General features: G+C 40.0%; 1 protein-coding gene across 1 annotated transcript in view; it reads right to left on the bottom strand.

Moving 5' to 3' along the window:
• LOC130923010 (serine/threonine-protein kinase 32C-like) overlaps positions 1-20,524 on the bottom strand; it is an 80,061-nt gene that overhangs the window by 37,898 nt on the left and 21,639 nt on the right. The window contains exon 3 of the mRNA XM_057848370.1: positions 6,736-6,887. Coding sequence (XP_057704353.1) covers positions 6,736-6,887 — 152 coding nt within the window. The remainder of the gene's footprint in view (positions 1-6,735; positions 6,888-20,524) is intronic.

Below are 20,524 nucleotides of genomic sequence, written 5' to 3'. Positions count from 1 at the left end.
AATTCACAAAGCAGCCTCTTAATGAATTTGTCTCCAACTGCAAATATAAGTATTATAGTCCAAAAGATTTGCTAATATTTAAAGAACACTTGGTAACTATACCGTTTTGGTCGATTTTAGCGCTGCTGGTGGACAAAAGCGGGAGTGTTTTGCAGGAAGACTGCATTTCCCATGAGCACCAGCGCACACCCGCACAGTGTTGTAAAATCACCAATCAATCAAAATGCAATCTTCGGTCCCCAGGATTTAACAACATTTCTGTTTCCAGTGGCTGTGTGAAGGTTGAATAGTAATAAGTTAATTAATCCAGTTGTGTCTTAACACGAGCATATGACAGTTAGCAACCATTTGGATTAGTGTGGCTAAACCCCCCCAACCCCACCCGAACTCGTCAGGGGGGGCGTCATGCTATCGTGAAAGCCAGGCCAATGGTTATTCTGTACAGTCCCTGGCAAAAGTCTTGTCGCTTATCTATTTTGTAGAAACAATTGCCAATAACCTGACTTTTAATTATTCAATGGTTTCAGAAATGGCTCATATGAAAGCTAAGACCCTCCCAAATTATGTTGAATTTACAAAAATATATTTGTTTCACTGAAAAAAGATTTATCATTTAATGAAGACACAAAGGTCAAATTTTGACAAGACAAAAGTTTTGTCGCCTACAGAAAGTAGTGTGAAAATTGAACAAAAAATGTACTTCAAATACAAAAATATGTTACATAACATAAGTGAATTAAGTAGTGGTGCTGTGAGATCCAAATGTAATATTTTGTATGACTTTCAATGGGCTTGAAGGACTGCATCCATGCGGTTTGGCAAGGATTCCTACAACTTATTGATAAAGTCATCAGGAACATCAAAGAAAGCAGTCTTGCATGCCTCCCAGAGTTCATCAACATTCTTGGGTTTCGTCTTCCATGCTTCCTCTTTCATCCTACCCCAGACATGCTCAATGATGTCCATGTCTGGTGACTGGGCTGGCCAGTCCTGGAAGATCTTGATCTTGTTTGCCTTGAGGCCTTGACTTTGAGGTAGAGATTGAAGTATGCGATGGAGCACCATCCTGCTTGCCTGGCACGGCCAGACTGTTCTCCCTGTATTTTTCAAACACTGAGAGAAAAGTGTGGGAACCAGCCCATTAACGGCCTCTCGAGCAGGTACAAAATCAATCGACAAATCAGATTCGTTTATTTGCGTGACGTGTTCTTATTGAGCAACGTCACTCTTGCACGTCGAAAGTCTTCTCCACAACAACACAGATGGTGAACGGGAGAGCCGAGAATATGTTCCAATCCACGGTAAAATCAGTTTTAAATTACCAAAAACACATCGACACGAGTCATTGTCTGTCTCGTGCTAGCCATGTTGAAAAAACTCCCCTCTCTTCGTATGTTTACGTCCGCGCGCAAGTCCCTCGTCCTGCCCTCATCATTTTACTAACGTCACGTCTGCCCGTCGCCGATTGGTCCACTCCGCTGTCTGTTTGCTGTGACTTGCTCCGCCCTGGAAATTGTATCCGCTGAATGGTGGCCAGACTCAATAGCTGGAACAGAGTCTGGTGTACCAGGCAACCATCCTGCTGCCGAATTTGTCCCTTTTATGTGTGTATTTTTATGTTTTTATGATTTGTTGATATTTCAGACTATTTATGTTGCCTTCCACCCTGCAGATCTTTCAGGGTGCAGACAATTAAAAAACCGTGTGGCATTTGCCAAGGCCCACAGCATGTCAAAAGGATGGACGCTGGAAAAGTGGCAAAAGGTGGATTTTTTTAGATGAATCTTCCATTGAATTACACCACAGTTGCCACAAATATTGCAGGAGACCTACTGGAGCCCGCATGGATCAGAGATTCACTCAGAAAACAGTGAAGTTTGGTGGTGGCAAAATCTTGGTCTGGGGTTACATCCAGTATGGCGGTGTGCGAGAGACCTGAAATTTTGACCTTTATGTCTTCATTAAAACTTTTTTCAGTGAAACAAATATATTTTTGTACATTCATCATTTGGGAGCGCCTTAGCTTTCATATGAGCCACTTCTGAAACCAATTGAATCATTAAATGTCAGGTTATTAGCAATTGTTTCTACGAAATGGATAAGCGACAAGACTTTTGTCAGGGACTGTATATTCTGGTACCCTCCCCCCTTCCTCCCCGAGACAAAACTTTTTGTCTCTCTTGTTGCTCTGCCATCTTTGCAGAATTCGCGCAAAAGTGTTTGAATCGACTTCCGTCTTTATAACGATTGGGGTGAAGGGGGAAGTGACGTATGACGTGAAGCAGTTTTGCACGTTTGTAGTTTTTTTTTTGTGTGGCAGGGTTCCTGCCACCCTCCTCAAAGTTAATTAGCGCCGGTGAAAGTGATACAGACCCCCTCAAGATATAAAACGTGTCATTCAAGTAGTTGTGAGTCGATATATTATCCCACTTTAGGAAAATATTTTATAACGGTTGAAATGTTACCTCGTGTTGCTTTAAATGAACAGCAGCATTAACTGTATGTGTGTGCGTTAAAGATCTGGGAAAACCCTACAAATCCTATTTAGGTGGAATATTGTAAATCCAATATGAAAAATACTACTATCCCAACATTGGCTTCAAGATCCCTCCTGTTTATCCTTTCTCCACTACTGTATGAATCATTATTTCCTGTGACAGCTGTTCGGTGTGTTCCTGCTTTCGCAGTGACTGCAGCTGTGTATTTGGCTCCCTCCTGGCATGGTCTCAAGAAAAACACTTCTTAAAATGATATCAAAGCTGGTGTTTCTCACATGTTTGCCTTTGAGTACAGAGGGATTCCCGATTCCCTCATGTCTCTATTGCACATCCATTAACAATTATTGGCTTTCCCAATTGCTAAGCAACAGAAAGGACAATACTAAAGGGGTAAGCCTATGGACATGGAATCTGTCAGATCCATAGGGTGTTCAGTCACACTTGCCGTATTCATTAAAATTCTAGCCATTATTAAATAAAGGAGACATCCGTATGACGACGAATGGGATTCGTTAGTCCTGTCTCATTACCTGTACGGCTGACAAGCAGCAAATAACTAAAGTAGATTGAATGGAATGCAGATTAAACAAGACTAAACAGCCATGTCATACAAAGAGTTTTAAGTATCTCTATTAAGTATTGACAGAGCCGGAAGGAAATGGGCCCGAATTTGGTAAAATCATTCCGAAAAAGCAATCTTCTTAAGGAAATGTCATATCTAAAAGATGACAATGTTAATTGAGTGACGCTAAACCAATAGATATATCGATCTACATACATGTATTCTTACACCCCTACACTATAAAAAACGATTTTTGTGGGTAGTAATTATGAGACATATAAATTGTATAAATTATAGTAAAGTATTTAGGTAAGCAAGTGAACTGTAATAAATTGGTTAAAATTAACTCTCTTTACCTAATTTTAATCAGTAAAAATTTCAACTTCAACAAACAAGATATCTACTCAAAAATATTAGGTGTGTGCTCAAGGTTGCACATGCGCAAATGAGTCTTATATGAAACTGAAAGGAGGACCATTTCATTTGGCGGGACATGGCAACTTGGATGGCATCGTACAGTAGCAGGTAAGTTTGAAGTTGCTGTTTCTTCTAAAATTGACAATGTGAAAACATTAACAAGCCTATTTATCTATTTTCTTTTATTTATTTAACAAGTCTAAATATTTGTATATTTTATTCCTGGCTTTCGACAGCCATTCCTGATAGCTAGCTAACAATGTGCTTCAGCATAGCAACATGGTTTGCTGGTAATAATGGGCTTAATTTAACCTTATCTTCTAATTAACTTTTCAGTTACAGCGTACAGGATTGTCAAATGTTTCGCCCTTCGGTATAATTGAGTGCCATGCCCCCCCCCCCCCAAGGCCCCGAATGGAAGTCCGCCATTGGCTAAGGTGTGCCGCCCGCAGCACACAGCCAGCAGGAGCTAAGGTTACAGTTTACATTAAATGACGCTGGGCTGCTACTGAGGTGTGTAAACCCAGTCATGGCGGTAACCACTAGAGGTCACCACAACTCTGATTGGTCAATATGTATTAAGGAACAACTCATCAGCAAGCTATCCAATAGCTTGATAATGATAATGATTATTTGATTCAGGTGTGTTGGACGAGGGAGACGTGGAAAACAGACTGCCCTCGAGGACTGGAGGTGGTGACTCCTGCTTTAGCAAGTCTTTTCTGCTAAAATGCATTTCATTTACATTTCTATAATTTGCTAACTAATTTCATGAAAATATTTTGCACTGTAGTTTATCATGATACAACATAGCACTCCTGTCGGGATCAAACATCTATGGTACAGCATTTTTGCCTTATTTGTATCTCAAACTGAAAGATGCACTCATGTTGTTCACTGTTCAGTTAAAACTTCTGAAACTCATGTTGTTCGCTTATTACTTATTTTGGACTGATGCCTTCGTGTTCTTCATTCATTAGTTAATACTGTATGGTACTTGAACTCATACTATGATGAAAAAAATGTTTACATGCAATTTATATTGGGCAGACAATTTCTGAAATGTTTATGAGCAAATTGTCAATAAAAACAATTGAAAATCAAATGTTTCTTTTGTGTGCAATGATTTTAAGCTTTAGGGCAGGGGTCTCCAAACCGGTCCTCGCGGGCTTTCTGTGGGTCCTGGTTTTTGTTCATACCGATCAAGCACGGACCTTTTAGCAAGTGCTGCAACGATTAATCGATTAACTCGAGCATTCAATTAGAAAAAAAATATTCGAATTAAATTTTGCTGCTTTCAGTATTCGTTTAATTAAAGTGATGTGGTAATGGTTTATTTTGAAAGTGTTTGCATTTAGTTTTATTGATTTGAGTGGCTACACTGACTTCTAGTCTGCCTCAATTCACATGGCTGAATCCAGGTGCTCCCTTTTAAGACCAACATATGCTGAATTTTGTTTGAGCTAATGTTTTTTTTTAATGCATTCGTAATTTAGTTTATAGGTATATTTAACCCATTTTAGTGGGAATATGTAATGGTGTTATACTTCTATAGCGCCTTTACACCTTTCAAGGCCTTCAAAGCGCTTTACACTATCTCGCAATCCACCTACTGGTGACACAGCACCAGGAGCAACGTGGGGTTCAGTATCTTGCTCATTGACACTTAGACAAGTTCATCAGGGCTGAGAATCGAAGCCACAACCTCTGGGTTGGGGGACTACTCTACCACTGAGCCACGCCACCTCATGTCTGAACCATTTGTTAAGAGCATTATAAAAAAAAGTTTAAACTAGCAGACTTTTGAGATGCAAGTCAGCCAATTGTTCTTTTGTTGTACAATGGTCATTTATTTGTTTTACTGTTTGAGGCTCAGCTCAGGTAATACATATTATATTTATATTTTCGTGTTCCTTATCCGAGTACCGATTTTTCGAACTAATGGTTTGTCGATTAAACGACTACTAAAATAATCGATAGCTGCAGCCCTACTTTCAACCAATTTGGTCTGTACTAAAACAAACAGCACCTGACTGCAATCAACTGATTACACTTGTAAAACACCAGATTGGTGAAAAGGTGTGGTTTTGTTTTGTTGGAGTGAAATCCTGCACCCACTGCGGCCCTATGTGGAATATTAGTAATAATTAAGTTTATATTTTAAATTTTTAATTAATATTTATTCAAAAACATTCAGTAAAATACACAATACAAATACGCTATACCCATGAGTAAATAATACTTGATTTTAATAGGTATTAAGTGATGTAATCTGTTTCAAAAGGTTAAGTAAACCTTATCCAAATTATTCGAGTACCGTATATTATTGTTATTGCATTTAGGTAATATTTGCTAAGCAAAATTGGTTAAATTTTACACTATTAAACTGAGTGTAAATTGTTAACACAATTTTACTGAGTAAATTCTATAGGCTGTTTTTTACAGTGTTAGTGGCTGTGTAGAGGGAAGACTGGTAGGTATTTAGGCTAATTCTGTATCTGCAGCTGAGGGAGTAAGCAGAGGACCATGGCACATGGCAAACTAGAACACACAGAGTTTTGGTAGTGGAACACTCAATATGGGAATTGAACGACAAAATTAAAGGTTTAATTAGATTAAAATGCCCTCAGTTTGATGTAATGTAATGTAGTGGGCCCTCAAAATGTCTATATCCTCTCATAATACGACAACTGTAAATGCTTTGTCTCCACACATTTCGAGCACATTATGAGGTCATCATGCATGATGTGTGAGAAACAAAGTATTCTCTCTGTGAGTGTCTGGAAAAGATGGATGCACGCAATATCATGCTACCAATTACAGGAGAGTTAAGTGCTTTGTGCAATATGCCATGAATGGCGTGCCAGGTCCCCAATTACATTTAGAAATGTGTCCCACTCGGAGATGAGCGTTGAATAATGAAAGCAGCCGCCACTCACAGACTTATCCAACTCGAGGGAGAACTGAGGTCAGTTCAAAGCTCACTAATTATCAGATGTGTATGCGTGCTTCCTGAGTCCAAAATATCTTGTGTGAATTTCCAAAGTTATTACTTGTGATCTCTGCAAAGTATTTGTAAAACTTTTCTGCTTCGTGATGCCAAATGAAGTGCTTGCATTATCTCCGCAAAGAATTTTGCTATTTCAGGCTTCAGACTAAACGTGTATCCCATGAGAAGTCTTTTGGCTGGACATACATGCAGACAACAGACAAAGCATTGCATTCCACATTGAAAGTGTAAAAACATAAGATAGTCACCAGAGATTTACTAAAAACACATGTTCAATTTCCTGTAGAATCTCAAGCTCTCTAAAGACGTTTCGGACCTCATCTCTTTCTATACATTGTTGTTTGTTCATGTACTTCATGGCGTACATCTTCTCTGTGTCCCTTTTTTGCACGATGCATACCTGGAGTATAGTGACAGAACGATGTGTTAAGGGAATAGAGAGGGGTTGTTGGGGAGAAAGTGGGAGAGAAAGGAAATTAACTGGTAAGTAATCAATTTAAAACACAAGAACAAAACATACAGCATTTGATGCAAAGTTGAATTACCAACATACGGCTGATGAGGTGCCTAAGACAAATGTTTACACTTGTGAAAAGGGGCCTAACAGCATCCTCAGAGACACCGCTATCACTCTTTCAAAATGAATACTGGAGAAGAGACTGCAGGGAAGTAAGAAATTTCCCATTTGGAGTGTTCCAGTCAAAAGTAAAAACATCTTCTAGCCTGACAACCTCAATATAGGTATTGCTTAGCAAATTGTGAAATAACATACGGTACAGAAAAGCCTATAAATTAACAACACTATATATTCTGTTTCAGCAGAAACTATGCTCAGTGGAGCACAGCTAACTTTATCAATAAGTTTATTTAGGTAATGTGACATGTCTTGATGAGTGGAGACCTTAAATCAAGAATGTGCCTTCCTGAATACTGAACAGTACTCAACTTGTTGGACTTTTATCAATTTATTGTGACAGCGCTACTTGTACTTTAAATCAAATCTGGCTTTAAAAGCCTTCGCTCTAAGCTTATAACGCATCTGCTGTTTTCTTTCTACTTTAGTTTCTTCACAACCCCCAGCATTACAACTCACAGCTCTAGGACATCCCTTATAGTACAAAGATCATTGCACTCATCACAGACCCAGTTTCTCTTTGCTCTAAGCAAGGCCATCTGCATCGCACCCTGCTAGAGAAGAGCATATTAACTGCTTCAAGTACCGCAAACTCAAAATGATGGTCCTTGGTCCTATGTTCTGGTCCCCAAAAAATATAACTTCTTAACAAGATATACACAATAACCAAAACTATTTTCTATTCCAGTGCTGAATAACATACCACCGATTTAGAATCACTCTCGTATTTTACTGGTTTTACACATGATTATAAAAAAAAAATAAAAATAAAAAAATTAAATTAAATTAAAAAAAAAAGGAATAAATAAAATTCTTCTTCAGAGATAAGACAACCTGGAAACATTTTTGTGTTTCAGTTTAACATTGACAGATTTTTGGAATGTACATCGTCAAAAAGTGATTGAAAGCATATTATAATCAATGTCAATAAAAACACTCAAATTAAGGAAAGAACAGTGGGGACAATAAGTATTTAGTCAACTACCAATTGTGCAAGTTCTCCTACTTGAAAAGATTAGAGAGGCCTGTAATTGTCAACATGGGTAAATCTCAACCATGAGAGACAGAATAAGGGAAAAAAAACAGAAAATCACATTTTTAAAAATTTTTAAATAATTTATTTCCAAATTAGAGTGGAAAATAAGTATTTGGTCACCACAAACAAGCAAGATTTCTGGCTGTCAAACAAGTCTAACTTCTTCTAACGAGGTCTAACGAGGCTTCACTCGAGTTGTTACCTGTATTAATGGCACCTGTCTTAACTCATTATTGGTATAAAAGACACCTGTCCACAACCTCAGTCAGTTACACTCCAAACTCCACTATGGCCAAGACCAAAGAGCTGTTGAAGGACACCAGACACAAAATTGTAGACCTGCATCAGGCTGGAAAGACTGAATCTGCAATAGGTAAAACGCTTAGTGTAAAGAAATCTACTGTGGGAGCAATTATTAGAAAATGGAAGACATACAAGACCACTGATAATCTCCCTCGATCTGGGGCTCCATGCAAGATATCACCCCGTGGCGTCAAAATGATAACAAGAACGGTGAGCAAAAATCCCAGAACCACACGGGGGGACCTAGTGAATGACCTACAGAGAGCTGGGACCACAGTAACAAGGGCTACTATCAGTAACACAATGCGCCGCCAGGGACTCAAATCCTGCACTGCCAGATGTGTCCCCCTGCTGAAGAAAGTACACGTCCAGGCCCGTCTGCGGTTCATTAGAGAGCATTTGGATGATCCAGAAGAGGACTGGGAGAATGTGTTATGGTCAGATGAAACCAAAATACAACTTTTTGTCGAAACACAGGTTCGCTTGTTTGGCGGAGAAAAAATACTGAATTGCATCCGAAGAACACCATACCCATTGTGAAGCATGGGGGTGGAAACATCTAATTTGGGGCTGTTTTTGTGCAAAGGGACCAGGATGACTGATCTGTGTAAAGGAAAGAATGAATGGGGCCATGTATCGAGAGATTTTGAGTGAAAATCTCCTTCCATCAGCAAGGGCGTCTAAGATGAGACGTGGCTGGGTCTTTCAGCATGACAATGATCCCAAACACATAGCCAGGGCAACAAAGGAGTGGCTTCGTAAGAAGCATTTCAAGGTCCTGGAGTGGCCTAGCCAGTCTCCAGATCTTAACCCCATAGAAAATCTGTGGAGGGAGTTGAAAGTCCATGTTGCCCAACGACAGCCCCAAAACATCACTGCTCTAGAGGAGATCTGCATGGAGGAATGGGCCAAAATACCAGCAACAGTGTGTGAAAAGCTTGTGAAGAGTTACAGAAAACGTTTGGCCTCCGTTATTGCCAACAAAGGGTACATAAAAAAGTATTGAGATGAACTTTTGGTATTGACCAAATACTTATTTTCCACCATGATTTGCAAATAAATTCTTTAAAAATCGATCAATTTGATTTTCTGGGGGGGGGGGGGGGGGGGGGGGGGGGGGGTTCTCCACATTCTGTCTCTCATGGTTGAGGTTTACCAGTGTTGACAATTACAGGCGTCTCTAATATTTTCAAGTGGGAGAACTTGCACAATTAGTGGCTGACTAAATACTTATTTGCCCCACTATAATTGAAATTAGAGCTGAACGATTAACCTACATCGCGTTGACATTGATGTTTTTACTGCTGCGACAATATAATCTCATGAGGTTTTAGTTTTTTTTCTGTTTTTATCAATATTAACACTCTCACATTTGAGTGAGTTGTGTGGCAAACCTATTCGCCAATCAACGTTGGAACTCGCGTTCCTGGTTTTGGTAGCCAAACAGAAATGTTAATGGAAAACAAGTTTGTCTGCACTACATAGAGGCTTAAAACAAATAGCACACTGCACAGCTGTACCTCATGCTGTAGATGGTGTAATTACTCTCTACAGTTTGTCATTTACTTGGATTGGTCAGTGGAAAAAAAACTGAGAGCGACGTGATGAGTACCAGTAGAATGGGGGTCGGCAACCCATCTTTTAAGAGCCGTATGCGGCTCTCTGGCGGTGCCCTAGTGGTTCCCTGCAGTATTTTCAAAAATGGAAAGATGGGGGAGGGAAATATATATATTTTTTTGATATGGTTTCTGTAGGAGGAGAAAAATGACACAAACGTTTTCCAATGCTATAAAAATGTGTAGCATAAATATTAAATTTCAACATTTCTTTCAACGAAGATTTGCATCATAGCTTGCGACACACATTTCTATCAGCAGGGCGGGATGCCAGGCAGGTGGCTATTGTAAACAACCTGCCGGCTTTGTGATGGGGCATGGATCCAAAAGGGAAAAGTAGAAAAATAACTGAGGAGAACAAAGGATTCAATGTTTCTTGGACCGAATCATTTGCATTCATTGCCAATGCGGAAGGATAGCCCGAACGTTTACTCTGTGGCGAGAAGTCAACAAAAAGAGTAATGTGGAAAGACACTTCTAGGGAAGGCATGCTACATTTGCAGCCAAGTACCCTGTTGGTGGGAGTGAGAGGAAAAAAAGCGATTGCATTACTTCTGGAGAATTTAGAGGAGTGCAAAAATAGATTACGATTTTATTGCATCGCCAAGCTCCACGACTGCTGCAAATTTTGTTGCAACCCGGGAGATAATAAAGCATAAAAAACCGTTCACAGATGGCGAGTACATTAAGGAGACATTCGTCAACATATCAGAACACCTATTTGCAGACTTCAAAAACAAAACCGATATTATACAGAAAATCAAAGACATGCCCGGATAAGGGTCATGTTATGCAAGTTCCATTTTGTTGTGTTTCGAAACCTCAAAATAAAAATGACATCAAAAATCGGATTTCTTTGTTGCATATCTTTAATTTCACAAAATCAATGAAACAATTCATTAATATTGTAATGAAGTTAAACTTGAGGTGGCATCATACAACAGAGTAGTCACGTGGTGCATTGGATGCACTGCAGGGAAAATAAACATGAAATCATGAAGGCTCATTATGTATTTTTAGCCAACTTAGTCATTTTGATAGTAGGCTAATATAGCTAATACAGATACATGCAGCATGTGTTGCCTTCATTATAGGGCTTATTTAAGGCTTTTAATTTTTTGCAGCTCCAGACATTATTATTTTTTTGGTCCAAAATGGCTCTTTCAAAATTTTGGGTTGCCAACCCCTGCAGTAGAAAAAAGTTAAACTATTGCATGAAAAAGAGATAGAAAAAGCCCTTGCGGGAGACAATTGCAATATTAGTCTGAAAAATTGCAATTAGGTTTTTGGGTCAAAATTGTGCAGTCCTAATTCAAATTGAAATCCCAAACATAATGCACTGATCACCATCATGTCTTTATGTATGGTTTATTCTATTAATCATATCCTGAGATTTGTACAATTTATAAAATAGGTTTATGGTCAGAGTATTATAACCAAGCAAGTAAAAGTAACTCTAGCTTTCCTGGAATACTCAAATTCAAAAGGATTTATTCATATATTCATAGAGAATATAAGCAATCGAGTGCGTTAAACTGGCTAAGTCTGGAGAAGAAAACAATAATTTAGTGTCCAGAAATGTGAGGCACAGTTTCTGGAATGTCTTCAAAGTTATTTGCATATAAATGGAGACATTTCACCTAAACCTGAAACACAGTAGCGATGAGCAAATGTCTGTGAAGTGGATAAGATATTATGGTAAATACTGGACATTTAAACAGTCTGTGTATATTTTAACAAGGACTGTCGAAGTTTAAGCGTTGACTTTCTGATTTAGCACTCAAAGAAAATGTGTGTTTTAACGCAGAGCTAATATTCTTTCAGGAATTGGAAAGTGTCTTGCTGCGTGTCTTCAGGTTTTATAATCTTTCATGGGAAACCAAAGTGCTGCAGCACAGTGGTTAGGAATCACTGCTTTCGCGTATGATGTGGTTGTCAGAGAGGTCTTAAGCTTCTTGGACACCAAAGCATTCAAGAAGGGAAAATAGACCCTGAAGGGAAGGGAAGGGAAGAAGGATTTCGGATGTTTGGGATTTTCTGTTTTACAGGTCAGGTAAATTCCCAGAGATGCATGGAAGGAAGAAAGAAGACTATACATAAAGCCTTCTCTGTCCTCTTCAACTAAGTACAAGAAATACCAGGAGAGATAACACCCATATACTGTATCGATGTTAGGACAATTGGTTTAAAACACAATGTCAGTGAGGGGTAATTAAAAAGAATTGGGTAGGGAGAAACAGGCCTGTTGAAATTAATTGTGCTAGCTTAAACCCTCACCAATTCACCCACCCACCCATGAACACATGCACATACTCAGACTGATGTTGACTTTGTAAGGACTGTGAAGGAGACAAGCAAGGCAAACAGACCTTCAGAGTCTGACTAATATATCATTCAGAGAGCAGGGGAAAGAATTTTCTCATTTCAGCTAGGATTGATTCATGATATTACATCATGCCACCCATGTCATGAATTCCAATTTCTGAATCATTAAAATATTTCTTAAAGGTTTATAGTTAAAATCGCTTACCTACTTAAGAACGAGACTACAGGTAGTCCCCGGGTTACGCGTTTTCGACTTTACAACTGAGTCTCGTCGTTTTTCTTTTTTTGAAATGTTGACTTTTGTTTTGTGATGCATTCGTTTATTTTGGTGCAGGAAGTGTCGAACAGGAAGTGAGCAAATGTAGTAACCTTCTACAAAAATTAGCATATTGTGATAAATCTCATTATTTTCTGTAATGTACTGATAAATATTAGACTTTCATATATTTTATATTCATTACACACAACTGAAGTAGTTCCAGCATTTTATTGTTTTAATATTGATGAGTTTAGTAAAAAAGTCAAGAAAAATAAAAAATCCCTATCTCAAAAAAATAGCATATCATGAAAAGGTACTCTATAGAAGCTACTAACCTAATCATCTGAAGCAATGAATTAACTCAAAACCCCTGCAATCATGGGCAAGACTGCCAACCTGACTGTGTCCAGAAGGCCATCATTGACACCCTCAAGCAAGAGGTTAAGACACAGAAAGACATTTCTGAGCGAATAGGCTGTTCCCAGAGTGCTGTATCAAGGCACCTCAGTGGGAAGTCTGTGGGAAGGACAAAGTGTGGCAGGAAATGCTGCACAACCAGAAGAGGGGACCGCACCCTGAGAAAGATTGTGGAGAAGGGCCGATTCCAGACCTTGGGGGACCTGCAGAAACAGTGGACAGAGTCTGGAGTAGAAACATCCAGAGCCACCGTGCACAGGCGTGAGCTGGAAATCGGCTACAGGTGCCACATTCCCCAGGTCAAGCCACGTTTGAACATGAAACAGCGGCAGAAGCGCCTCACCTGGGCTACAGAGAAGCAGCACTGGACTGTTGCTCAGTGGTCCAAAGTACTTTTTTCAGATGAAAGCAACTTTTGCATGTCATTTGGAAATCAAGGTGCCAGAGTTTGAAGGAAGACTGAGGAGAAGGAAATGCCAAAATGCCTGAATTCCAGTGTCAAGTATCCACAATCAGTGATGGTCTGGGGTGCCATGTCAGCTGCTGGTGTTGGTCTACTGTGTTTTATCAAGGGCAGGTCAATGCAGCTAGCTATCAGGAGATTTTGGAGCACTTCATGCTTCCATCTGCTAAAAAGCTTTATGGAGATGAAGATTTCATTTTTCAGCACGACCTGGCACCTGCTCACAGTGCCAAAACCACTGGTAAATGGTTTACTGACCATGGCATTACTGCGCTCAATTGGCCTGCCAACTCTCCTGACCTGAACCCCATAGAGAATCTGTCGGATATTGTGAAGAGCAAGTTGAGAGGTACCAGACCAAACACTGTGGATGAGCTTAAGGCCGCTATCGAAGCATCCTGGGCCTTCATAACACCTCAGCAGTGCCACAGGCTGATTGCCTCCATGCCACGCCACAAAGAAGCAGTCATTTCTGCAAAAGGATTCCCGACCAAGTATTGAGTGCATAGCTGATATAATTAATTGAAGGTTGAGTTTTTTTTAATTAAAAAACACTTTTTTTGTATTGGTCGGATGAAATATGCAAATTTTTCGAGATAGGGATTTTTGGTTTTTCTTGATTTTTTTTTGCCAAAATCATCAATATTAAAAAAATAAAAGGCTTGAACTACTTCAGTTGTGTGTAATGAATCTAAAATATATGAAAGTCTAATGTTTATCAGTACATTACAGAAAATAATAAACTTTATCACAATATACTAATTTTTTGAGAAGGACTATTACAGACGTGTCCACCTCACACACGCAAACACAGAGCTGCTGAGTTGACAGAGGTGACAGCCTGCGCACACATTTGTTGCTTATGAAAAATCCAGAGGCGACGGCTGTATATAACCCCGTTTGTACCGTTTATAGTGCATTTTCAATTGTGGTCGAATACGTGGGATGAGTTTATGTGATTGCTTTTGATGATGTGCGGAAACTAACTGAAACATGCCAATCATTTATTATTGCTCTATCAGCAGCTAGTTATAAACACAAATTTGAATTGCTGTTATTGAAGATGAGACTGATTTAATTTAATTTTATTTTCATTCTGCTAGTGTTGATGTCATGGGCAACTGAAAAAAGTCAGCAAACTACACGGACGTTTGACATCGTCATTTCGGAGCTTAGCTCACTGTCTAGCTAGGACTTAGCTCCGACGTCTTGCCGAGGACAGTACAATGATGTATAATAATTTTTTTTAAGCGTGTTTTGAGGTATTTAAAGGGTTAATTCCAACTTACGCGGAAATCCGGGTTACATAGCCAGTGCAGGAACGGAACTCGTTCATAAACCGGAGACTACCTGTAGCCCCAATATTGCTGTGCTTGCATTAGTGAACATGTACCTGGATTTTTATTTTAAAACTTTTTGTCTTTGTTTTCTGAGAAAGGGAACCAGGAAAACTCCTACAGGCTGAGTTGTGCTCCTGCGTTGCGGTGACTGCGAAGTAATTACGGCGTCAGTGAGCATTCGATAGTTCTGCGGTGAGGGTCCGCGTTGCTCTGTAATTCACCGCCAAGCCACTAGAGGGGTGTCGTTATGTTTGTACGGTTTTGGCCATGCTTGTTGACTTCCGCTAGTCTAGTTTAACGGAGAAAAAAATAAACAATGCACGATGGAACGCTTGAATGTAAATCTTCTGCTCATCAACATTGAATAAATGTTGATCATACAAATGTTGAGGGGCAGGCGACGCAGAAGACTGTTTCGAGGCGGTCTGGCCAACTTTTGATGCCGCACAGAGAGTTCTAGACTCGGGTGGAGACAGCTAGCTGTGGCGGCTAGCTTCAAACTGGCGTCGAGCACTGCGTCCAAGGTCTGCAAAGCCCTCCAGCCCGATTTGTTTGTCGTGTCCTACAACCAGCCAGTGAGAGCCATAGCAGATTTCTGGCGTCTATGGAACTTCCCAAACTGCGTTGGGAGCCTTGATTTTCACGTTATCATAAAAAGCACCGAGGCACTCTCAATCAGTGATGATGTATCGTGTGTGAACTGTCTGTTATTGAATATTAAAGATCAAAACAACTCTTTTGACACCAAACCTGTGCTTTAATCTTCATATACTTGACGTGTGACACGTAAATAAGTCACTGACTCACAGCAAACATATGTACACAATAAATGATGAAGTGCACCAACCAAAAATACGACATAAAGTGATAAAAAGTTGGCAGTTTTTGGCCGACTGGGTCACCGCTTCGTGTGGCCACTCGATTCCGAACACACATGTCTTGATGGTTCTTCCATTTATTTATATTATTTTGGGGTTTTTTCCACTCGTCAACCTTGCCATTTGCCAATCATAGTAATGTCTTGACGAGACTTGCTGTTCGATGATACTCCCGTCCGCTTGGTCCATTTTTGCGTATAGAAAAATAATGTTTTACAATGGCGGTGATTTCGTGCTGAACCGGAAACAACAGTCTGAGCGAACCAATCACAGTCCATTTCCCCACGTCATATCCGTTGACGTGACGCTAGGCTGACGCGAGGGTTTGAAAAATCAATAGGACCGCGTCAGGCTAAGGCGCAGGGTCGTAAATCGGGTCTTCCTTGACGGCACAGGTCTGACGCGGAAGTATAACTCGGCCTTAAAGTGCCTGTGACACGAAAAAGCATGTTTATTTCATAATACACGCGGTATTTCATGCCCCTGAATGATATGGGCCGCTTGGATGTGTGTGGAAGCGATCGCTATTTTTATTTAGTTTTTTGAATCCCGCGCCATGAAAATGAGTGACTTCCGGCTTCGGTCTTGCATTGAGGAGGAGGGCGCTGTGACGTGTACGGTAGAAGACGTCCTCTTCACGCTACAGTGTACTGTTGTGTATGAGGACGAAGGATTCAGCTGATTTTGCGGATTAATACGTTTATTTTTCGCATCACGCCAGCCAAACGGCTGCAGAAAAATCATTCTGTATGAGGGAGAGGCGTATGCGCCTTTTTGGAGTTTCAAAAGGTTCCCATTCACCGTGGATATTTACTGTGGGACCATTGGACTTATGAGGAAGTGTGTAAACATCTTGTTTTGTATTATGTCAAAAACGAACACAGCGATTACAAAGTAAACACTACAAACTTCCTTTAAATGAAGGACTACTTACGTTTGATCATTGATAGGCATGTAAAAAGCTCTCATAATGGTCATTAGCAGCACCACGTTAGCTGCACAACAAATCCAGCCACCCTCCTCCGGGGAACGAACTGTAAATTGCTCTCCGCCGGGCGGTTTGCCGATCCACTAAGACAATTGACAACCGGGTCGTCATGTCAAATAATCCAGGATAGTTATGTGTGATTTTCCACTTCGAAGACTTTGAAACATCACTCAGTTTGGGTTAGCATGTCGGCTAGCTGTCACGGCTTCTGGTTTATTTACATTCTCCGAAGCCGGGGAAGGGAAATGACATATGTCCGATTTAGGTGTCATAAAATATCGTTCGGGAGGTGCGACAGTAAAGGTGAAGTCGACATTTTTGACCATTATGGAGTAATTTTGCCAAGTCGTCCTGAATAAATGCATTTTTATTATTTCATATTCCATTCAGCACAATACTGTTATTTGTCATGAACATGCCATTTATTTAGCAATTGGGGATAATACTTGGATAAAAAGAATATCCTGTAAAAATATTGACGTAAAGAGACAGAAACAATGACATTTTGCCGCTCTCTTCGTCGCGTTTTCCTCGTTGTGAATAGTTCCCCCTCGACGGGCTGACTGGTCCTTCTCAAGCCATTTATATAGCTATTGGGGAAAATACTTGGATAAAAAGAATATCCTGTAAAAATATTGAAGTAAAGAGACAGAAACAATGACATTTTGCCGCTCTCTTCATCGCGTTTTCCTCGTTGTGAATAGTTCCCCCTCGACGGGCTGACTGGTCCTTCTCAAGCCATTTATATAGCTATTGGGGAAAAATACTTGGATAAAAAGAATATCCTGTAAAAATATTGGAGTAGAGAGACTGAAACAATGACATTTTGCGGCTCTCTTCGTCACTTTTTCCTCGTTCTGAATAATTCCCCCTCAATGGGCTGAATAGTAAAACCGATGAGCCCAGTCTACCGCTGACGTCATCCACCTGTTGGGGACGCTAAAGCCCTATAATGGTAGGCGTGGCTAACCGGCAGATTAAAAGACTAATTTCTCGTCATCTGTGCTTTTCTAAATTGTTGTATATAGTCGAATCGTCTCAAAATGATTCTAATTCACATAATAATGCCATTTAAGACTTTTTTTCTCGTGTCATATGCTCTTTAAGGCTGGACTTTTCTGTTAAAAGTCCTGCCTGGAGCCATGGAGAGCAAAAAAGAAAAACAAAAGGCTTAATCATCATCTGACCTTTCCAAAAAAGCTGGTGTCTTCCGATATGAAGAGGTGTCGCAACTTCTATCTATGTCCTTTGTTCATCCAGATCTCGTCTCCTTTCTTTCCTCCACTCCCACTCATTATACCCCTATATCTGTTTGACACTTCAGTTTAATGAGCACTTACTATTACTGGTGAGTGAGTGTTAGAAGTATTCACCAGCTGAGCTCTTGGAATATTTGTGACCTTCCTTGTCTTTGTCCATCAACCTCCCTCTGCGCTGTCCTGGCTGTGTTTATTTTTTCATCTGACTGTTGATATTAAAAAGCTTCCACTATACTCTTGTCTGTGTCAGTTGACTGTCATGTCTCACAGTTTTTAGCTCTCCATCCGAAGGCCTTAATGAGCCCTTTGGTAGAGAGAGCTGTCTGCAACACCTCATAGAAACCAACTACTGAGGGGGCTAATACACAAGGGGAAAAGTAGAAGATGGTGGGGGCAGGCAATTATCTTTTCGGTGCCACTGCATTGCCATCAAGCCCTATTGTAGGTGTGTTACAAATGAGCTGCCATATATCATCCACTCCTGTGGTTGTGATTTTAACAGTGTCCCATCTTGGAGAAAGAATGATACAGAACAGAGGGAGGATAATAAGCCTGAGATTTTAAACTATAAAGTCGTAATCTAACTTTTTAGAATTTTTATGTCTTGTAATGCATGAAGAATGTTGGCGTGCTAAAGAATTACAACACGAGATGTCGTTATTCAACTACAGTTCAGTTCAGTTCAGTTTAAGTTTTATTGTCCCCTAAGAAGGGGAAACTTGTCTTACAGCAGGTAAGCATACAGATAACAGATAACACAACCACTCATACACATACAATAAAATAACACAGACTACAAATTTAAAATGCCATAGACAATTTTGCATCTAAGTGCAAGAATTGTGCAAATTTAGCAACCGAATTGCACTGGGTAGGAAGGAGTTCTTTGTCCTATTTAACCTAAAACAAGGGACTCTGAATCTCCTGCCTGAAGGGAGGACCTCAAACGAGCAATGTTGTACACAATTCAGGATGTGTTTTGCCTTCCTCATGACCTAACTAACTAAACAGATTATGTGAAGAAATGAGAGGGAATGGATTCCCCAATGGTGTTCATGTTATGAGGAATCGTTAATGTTCCGAAATGTTATTAATAATGGCACAAAAGGTGGATTAGTTGTCTTTTTTGTTTTGTTTAAATATCTGTATTTGAATTATTTTCGCTGAATACTAAATGTGGCCCACAGTAGTAGTAGCTCACAGATAAGTTGAGTTTGACGCTTACATTGAAGATCTAATTTTTGGGGAAAAATTGAACACTGTGGTCATAAAGTGTAGCCTCAAGACTAATTGCATATCTTCTCAGAAACTATTAAATTAAAGGAAAATTCTAGGATCTTTATAGCCTACGGAGGCTTGAAAGTGGGTCCTGAGATGAATCGTGATATTACAGAAACTGGAAAAGGGAGTTGCTAGTAAAAGAGGGTGGAAGAAAAATGAAAATATTGTGCAAGTCAACCTTGCACACATCTTCGTGAAAAGGACGGAACACTTCTCAATTCCAACATCGTACAACACAGTGATATTAGCGGTTAATTCATTTTGCCACTTTTTTTCCTATTACCGACACTACCTTCTTAACCCAATAAACAATTAAATAAAAACCCAATTTACTGACATTACTGACAACAGATGGCCCTGTTGGCTAAAATTTGCAACGATATACTTTATATCAGGCCAAAACTCACACAGATGCTCAAATACAGACTATAACCTGCCAAGTTGAGCCACGCAGACAAACTTCTGACGTCACTCACAAGGCCACATTGCTTAAAGGTACACATTCAACACTCCTGTTTACTTTCGGTGTATTATTTCTTCATAAAACGGGTTTATTCGTATTTTGTATTCCTGTTCAAAGTGCCTTTGACACAAAAAAGCATGTTTATTTCATATTACACACTGTATTTTATGCTCCGGAATGAAATGGACTGCTTGGATGTGTGTGGAAGCGATCGGTATATTTATTCAATTTTTTTTTAATCCCGCGCCATAAAAATGAGTGACTTCCTGCTCGAGTCTTGGGTTGAGGAAGAAGGCAAATGTGATGTCAGCCGAGTAACCATCTCACAATACAACCATTACTTTAGCATGCAGAAGGACTGGGGATTCAGCTGATTTTGCGGATTAAATTTGTTTTTGGTTTTTTTTGCGTGACGCCATCCCAACGTGCTGCAGGCTTTTGTTGCTACACCAGGGAGAGTGTTTTGAGACTTTTTGGATTTCCAAAAGATCCTTGTTCACCGCAATGGCAAAACAAGTCCAACAACCGAGGAACCATTGGACGGACAAAGAAGCTAAGTAAGCTTCATGTTTTACATTATTTCAAATACTGGGATCATTAAAAACGTTTTAATAAGGAGGTGGCTTGAATTTTGAGGGTGACAATATTCCCTGTCCACCCAAAAGGCCACATGGGATACGACCGGTGGCTTGTTGCACACCATGGATGCCAGCCGATAAAGGCGTGCCCGCCTACAGAGCGCTTTCCTTGGCTTGGCCCCGAGCAGACCCCCGCT

This window comes from Corythoichthys intestinalis, chromosome 10 (assembly GCF_030265065.1).
Source record: "Corythoichthys intestinalis isolate RoL2023-P3 chromosome 10, ASM3026506v1, whole genome shotgun sequence".
NCBI classification, from domain to species: domain Eukaryota; kingdom Metazoa; phylum Chordata; class Actinopteri; order Syngnathiformes; family Syngnathidae; genus Corythoichthys; species Corythoichthys intestinalis.
Note: the sequence above shows the minus strand (reverse complement) of the source record. Positions and strands in the feature narration are given on the sequence as shown.